At 40.2% G+C, this 7,373-nt stretch overlaps 1 protein-coding gene across 1 annotated transcript in view; it reads right to left on the minus strand.

The window, feature by feature from the left end:
- Positions 1-7,373, minus strand: part of LMBRD2 (LMBR1 domain containing 2) — a 99,832-nt gene that overhangs the window by 29,657 nt on the left and 62,802 nt on the right. Inside the window, exon 15 of the mRNA XM_007953228.2 lies at positions 6,899-7,004. Within this exon, the coding sequence (XP_007951419.1) occupies positions 6,899-7,004 (106 nt within the window). The remainder of the gene's footprint in view (positions 1-6,898; positions 7,005-7,373) is intronic.

Genomic DNA, 7,373 nt, shown 5'->3' on the forward strand with positions numbered 1-7,373 from the left:
TCCATATGAGTAAGGCTGGGTTTACTCTGATGTTTCAGCTCTTTCCCAGTCCTATTTTTAGAGCCTTTTAGCCTAAACGGACTATTCCTAAAGGTGTGCGGTAATGTACCAAATAATGTTTCTTTGCTATTCATAAGGTTTTCCCTGGCCAATTCTTTGAGAGGTGGATGGGCTCTTCCTTCTTCCTAGTCTGTCTCAGTCTATAAGCTGGGCTGTTACCCGTGCACCAGGTGTATCTCACTGGGTTTTAAACAGCAGAGGCTCAGCCTCAAAACTCACGTCTACATGTCACCACAGTAAGACAAACCGACAGACAAGTTCGTCTTGCTGTTGGAGACCTCTCATATCACCCCCACCTGGGTCCCTGTGGCTGACTGTTCCTCTCTCTGGCTTCCTGGCTTTTAATCCCCTTTCTCCTGCTCTTCCCACCTGCTACCTTGGGTGTCCCTGAGTTGTCTGTCCCCACCTGTAACCCTGGGGCTGACTGCTCTTCTGTCCAGATTCCTGGCTTTTATCCCCTTTCTCCTGCTCTTCCAGCCTGCTACTCCAGGTGGGCCTGAGTTTCCTCTCCTCACCTAATCCCTTCGGCTGTTTGCTCTTCTCTCTGGCTTCCTGGCTTTTAATCCCCTTTCTCCTGCTCTTCCTGCCTGGTACTTTGGGTGTCCTTGAGTTGTCTCTCCTCACCTGTAACCCTGGTGCTGACTTGTCTTCTGTCCAGGTTCCTGACTTTTAATCTATTTAACTATAATAAATATAGTTAATATATTTAACCCAATATATCCAAAGTATTATAACTTTAACATGGTATACAAGCCACATTACAAGTGATCAATAGTCACAAGTGGCTAATGGCTACCATACTGAACAGATCTAGGGAACTAATTGTCTCATCTCTACATGGATGCATTTGTTTACAAACAACCTAAATTCTTACAATATTGTTTTGCACGGTCTGATAGCTTCAAAAGAACTTAGATGATATAGTTCTGTTTGGAAACTTAAGGATAGCCAGTTCTATCATATTTTACATTTTTGTGCCCTTGGACTTTGCCCTACATGCATGCACGTTCATCTTTTCTCTCATTTATTCAGCAAATATTGAATATCCACCACATACCTGGTTATAACTCATCTTCCTAAGGCTTTGTACTTTCTCTTCTCTTAACCATTCTTCCATACAGAGCTTTCCACTGTGTAAACTTCCACTCTACAGTAAGCAAGCTTCCACATCTTTTTACAGAATCTTTCCTCTACTTACTAGCTTAACTTGTAGCCCTCTCCTATTATATTATTACCCTAAATCTCTTTCATATAAATCTTCTTTTCATCTCCAAGATTACTGCCAGATTTTAGGCTCTCATCATTTCTTGACTGCTTTACCAAAACAAATTCTTCACTGGTTTCTGTGTCTCATTTTCCTGAAAATCATGGTTTATACTGCCATCAAATTCATCTTCCTAAAACAAAAATCTGAAAAAAATCATGCTTCTTCCCAGATTTCTTCACTGAAATTTCATCTTCAGGATAAAAGCCAAAGTTCTGAGTATCACAACAGTATCTGTTTCCAAACTATCTCTGTAGTCTCTATCTCTTTTCAGCCTCTGCATATTTTAGTTTGTCATCACAGAGAAAAATTTGCATTTTCCAAAAGGTCCTCTTATGTTACCATGTCCTCCAGTCATTCATCCGCCTAAAACATCTTTTAGCTAGCTATGTACTACTCCTTCCCAAATACTCAGCTAAAGGTTTATTACAGAAATTCTTTCTCAGTGAAGAATTCCTTTTCCATTCCCTAAGGTGAGTTCCCTCAAAACTGGATGTTTTTTTCTGTCATAGCTCTCACTATAAATTATCAAATAACCAATTACATAAAAGTCTGTTTCAGTGACTAAAATACAGGTAAGTCTCCTACTTATGACATATTCGAGTTACAGCATATTACACTTACAACTCTTTTTTTTCTATATTTTATTGTTAATAATATATACTATGGGAGCTCTGGTAGCATAGTGGCTAAGACACTTGCCTGCTAACCAGACGGCTGGCGGTTCAAACCCACCAGCCACTCCTCGGAAGAAAGGTTGGGCAATCCTACTTCCGTAGTGATACTGCCTCGGAAGCCCAAGGAGGGGTCGCTATGAGTTGGGTTTGACTCGACGGCACATAACAACAACAACAACATGGAGGAGCTCTGGTGGCTTTAATTATATACAATGTTGCAGTGTGTAATTTGCAGATGATGTTATTCTCAGATTCAGTGCTATCATTTATAAAGATATGGTAACAAAAGGCACTAACAATGAAAACTAAAAGACAAATGAGGTATTCAACTTATGTCAGAGCCAACTTACAACAGAGTTGCTGGAATGCAATACTGTTGTAAGTTGGGGAGTATCTGTATTTTTAATATTTTCATTTGGCTCTTTTTAACAGTTTCCATACCTCTGGTGAAATTCTCCATCTGTTCCTGAATGTTTTCTGGCATTTCCCCTAGATCCTTAAATATATTAACATTATTGCAAATTTCTGCCTTATAATTCCTAGATGTGAGCCACCTATAGGTCTGGTTATGCTGACTACTTTATCTCTTAATGATTGCTCTTATTTTCTTTTTTGTGTTGTTTCATGCTTTTGATTGAATGCCAGATATCATGTATCAAAAAAAGTAGAGACAGAGATAAATAATAGTCGTGCCCAGAAATAGGCACATTTCTTCTAGTAGACCTGTAATGTTGAGGGTTTGAGTCAATCTAATCTGTAGTTGGGCCTGGACTGGGCTTTGTTGTTGCTTTAGTTTCTCTAAGTTCCCACAGGCTTCACACTTCTCCAATGAAAGAATGCTGTTGTCTTATGTTTAGTCTTGTCTCAAGTGCCAGATGCTTTCTCTCAGTACTTTTGCTCATCCTCAGATATCAGCAGGCACTGAACACCTGTGCCACAGAAAGGGGTAAGGAGATCTACCTCCATGTTTCTACTGCTCCCCTAAAGTAAATTTCTATTGATTTATACTCAGTGAAAAGCTTGTAGCTGAGTAGGGGAGGATTCTTGGCTTTCCTCCTCCTTCCTTAGTTTTAGGAAGACCCCTGTGCAGCTAAGCCTTAGTAACTGGGCTCTATCAGCACTCCTGCATCTCCCAAAAAAGAACAACCTCTGCCTTCCACTCAGTGCTAGGTCCTGGGTGAAAAAACAGGTAGTACCCAACTTATAACGTATTCGAGTTATGATGACCATCTTTGTCTTTGTACATCTTATTGTTAGTAAGGAGCTCTGATGGTACAGTGCCTAACACATGTGACTACTAACCAGAAGGCTGTCAGTTCAAAACCACCAATCACTCCACAGAATTGGAAGATGAAGCAATTTACCATTTTGGTCACTTAACGGGGGTTGCTATGAGTCAGAATTGACTCGATGGTAGGGGGTGGGTTTCATTATTATTATTATTGTGATTTGGATGCAAATTTACAAAGCAGATTCATTTTACTCTCAATAGTTCATGCACATGTGGTTTCATGGCCCCAATTACAATCTCCAACTATAAAAAGGTCTCCTCACCTCTCCTTCCTGTGATTACCCCTTCCCTGTACCCTTTTGCTCTATGCCTTCCTGTCTGTCCAGCTTCCTCTCTATGTGAATGATGCCTTTCTGGTATTTCATGGCTGATTGATCTAAGGGGTGCATCTCCTTGGAGTAGGTGTTCTGCTTGTAGATCTTTCTACTGTTGGGCTGAGAGCTAATCTATAGAAATGAGTCAAGTTCCAGGCCCAAAAGATGACCTGGAGTCATAGTCTCAGGGGTTCCACCAGTCTCTATCCAACCAGTAATTCTCGTCACTTTTGTGTTTTTTAATTTTGTTCCACAGTTTTCCTCCCACTCTGTCTAGGATCTCCACTTTTATTCCTATCTGAGTGGTTGGCATTGGTAGCCAGACACCACTAGTTCTTCTCTCTGGGTCATGAAGGCTGAGGCCCTCATGGTCCATCATATCTTTGGACTAATTGTTTCCAAATGACTTTGAATTTCTTCACTCTCCCTTCCTCGACAAGATGAGCCCAGAGTTGCATCTTAGATGGCCACCTGAAAGCTTTTAAGACTTCAGTCGCTACTCACCAAAGTAGGATACAGAACAAGATTTTTATGTACTATGTTGTGCCAATTAAGCATGATGTCCCCTGAGACTATGGTCCAGAGCCCACAGGCCTGGTGACTCTCTCCCTCAAGGTGTTTGTTTGGTTGTCTCTGAGAAGCTAACTTCACCCCCTGTTACTTCTGTGATGTATATGGATAATTTTGTAGTAAAAGTACTTATTTAAGACTATCTTCACCATATCTAACCTTGGTCTTGGATATATTCCTGTTCGCCTACCTACACCTGATCTTCTCACTTGTCTATGCATTTACCCACAGCCTAGTGTTTGCTGCCGCTGGTAATGCAGTGTGCATGTAATAATTTTGCTTCTGTTGTGTGTATCTTTTGTGCACGTTTCTGTGTCCTGCTTTAAGGCAGAGGATGGGTTTTAATTGTTAGTTGTTGTTGTTATTTGCCATCGAGTCAGCCCCAACTCATAGCGACCCCTCCTTGAGTTTCCGAGGCAGTATCACTACGGAAGTAGGAATGCCCAACCGTCCTTCCGAGGAGTGGCTGGTGGGTTTGAACCGCCAGCCTTCTGGTTAGCAGTCAAGTGCCTTAGGCACTATGCTACCAGAGCTCCTTTAATTGTTAGTAGTATATACTACATACAGTGTTGCAGTGCATAATTTGCAGATGTTATCATTCTCATTCAATTTTATAAGTCACTGTTCAAAACTCTGTCACAGTTTTCTAAACTAAATCAGGGGCTTCAATTGCTTCAAAACATGGACCCAAACACTGATCACTTTGATCAAGCTGATAGGCAGATTTGAGAAACAGTGAGATGGTACCATAAAATAGATGAATAAAAAAAGAAACGGACCATACAGACAACTCTCACTCATTTTTTGACTAGAAACCTTATCCCTATTCCTATAGATAATCCAGAACCTTCCACAAGTGGAGTTATTACCACAACTGTCAAAATGCCAACACTGTCCAATTCTTCTTGATTGTCAGAATAAATTTTTATGATTTGTGCACTTTTAAATGTATGGTCTTTTAGTATATTCATAGAGTTATATTATGTACTAAAATATATCTGTAAATTTTATATAATGTTTCCAATCCCCAAAAAGAGAAATAAAGATTGGATTTATAAAGGTAACGATAATAAAAGGAAACTACAAAAATGATGTGGTGGCAGTGTCTGAATTCCTCTAACTACATGAAGGGGAGAGAGAATCAAGATGAACATCAGCAGCCCAAGGCTGGTTCCTATGAGGCAGAGGTCGGACATGTTGTCACTCTTTAATCCTTTTGCCAATTCTGATAGCAACTGTCCCTCCTATGGCACTCTCTACTTCTCTTCTGGGTTGGAAAATTTGTTGCAATGGCAACAATTTCAGGTTCAGGAACACTCAGGATACAATTCTTTGATCAGGACAGCCTCACCTCAGCCATGCCCATAGGCACCCTTGGACCCTAGGCCTGGCTTCTGCTCTGCTATGGCAAGTGTTACAATCCTCTTTTAGCTATGCTGATAGGTGCCCAGAGAGACACCCAACTCTGCCAGTAAGTGTCCTATCCAAATGCACTCAGCTTTCTCACTCTGTGGGCAAGGAAGCCTGCTGCTCTGTCTTATGCCAGTCTCTTGGTTCTGTTGCCTTTGCTGTTGCCATCTCTCTACTGTCTCAGCAGAGATCTTAGGTCCAAATATGCACTCCACTCCTGGCTTTTCTTTCTGATGGTAGTGAGAGTCCCTTTCTACTTCTGGGATGGCTCATTTTAAGCCTAGCAAGATGGCAAAACTGACCAATCCCTACGTTAGGGTTCCATACACCTTATTTACATGGTCCTACCCCCACTGGGGGGGTAATTAGCACGCATTCAATCCTCTTCATGGGCCACAAGAATCTCACATTTGCATAGTCCCACCCACTCATCTGGTGGGAGTCCCAGAAACCATATTAAGTAATTCACTCTACCACAGTAACAATGACTAATAACATTAATGAAAACAGAGAAAGAAAAATAGGGTATTCAACTTCTATAAAAACTGACTTAAGACAGAGTCATGAGAATGATACCCCATCTTAAGTCAAGGACTATTTGTAGTTTTCTTGCCACATCCCCAAGGCAGGTGTCTTCTGCTGTGTGTCAATGCCAGACCAGGGACATCAGGAGTTTTTCTAACCTGCCCCAAGTGGCAAATGGCTTCTGCGTGGTATTAGCTTCTAATTAAAGGACATGGTATACCTAGAAAAGTGCCTGATATATATGGTAAGTCAATAAATTACTATGAAAATGGCTTAATACCATACATCTTAGGAAAAAAAAAAAAGACCCATCTGAGTAAACAGTAGAAATAGGCAGTTGCCTAGAACATGTTTGGGACAAGTGCTGATATTACTTAGGTTATTACACTCACAGCTATCATTTTATATCCCAGTTCTCCTTCTCCTACCAGAATGCATATTTGAGTTTCCTCTTCCTTCTATACATTGAGGGATGTGTGAAAGGTAAGTCACTACAAAAGCACATTTACAGTTCTACAAATGCATTTTCAAATGGATATTCTAATTCTTGAGGAACCTTGGTGGTTAAGGCACTCAGCTTCTAACTGAAAGGTTAGTGGTTTGGGAGAAAGATATGGCAGTCTCCTTCTGTAAAGAATACAGCCTTGGTAGTTCTACTCTGTCCTCTAGGGTTGCTATGAGTCAGACTTAACTTGACAGCAATGGGTTTTGGTTTTTATCCTAATTCACAGCCTTTACAAAGCAAGTATTTTAAAAATTACAAGAGATCTAGAAAATTATTACTTACACCGATTGTTACTAATATCTGAGAAGTTTGATTCTTTTGGGTTGGTATGAACATTTCTGTTTCTAGTGGAATCTTCTCTATTGTGTCCATAACGTTCTTTCCATTCCTAATAGGGAAAAATAAATTAATATATAATAACAACAACAAAAAAAACCACAAAAAAAAAACCAAAAGCAGAAAATAATTCAATATCTCAACAGACTGACATATGTAGAGTAATATAATTATTTTCATCAAGAATTAATTTCACGAGATAATCAGTATGATTGTTATTGTTGTTGTTAGGTGCCGTCAAGTCATCTCCAACTCATATAGCAACCCTATGTAAAGCAGAACAAAACACTACCCAGTCCTGTGCCAGCCTCATGATCCTTGCTATACCTGAGTCCATCATCACAGCCACTGTGTCTTGTTGAGGACTGTGTTGGATTGGGTTCTCTAGAGAAACACAAAAACCAGCAAAGTATATATATAT

The sequence above is a fragment of the Orycteropus afer genome, unplaced genomic scaffold, assembly GCF_000298275.1.
Source record: "Orycteropus afer afer isolate SDZICR_OR568_19922 unplaced genomic scaffold, OryAfe1.0 scaffold00378, whole genome shotgun sequence".
Lineage (NCBI taxonomy): Eukaryota > Metazoa > Chordata > Mammalia > Tubulidentata > Orycteropodidae > Orycteropus > Orycteropus afer.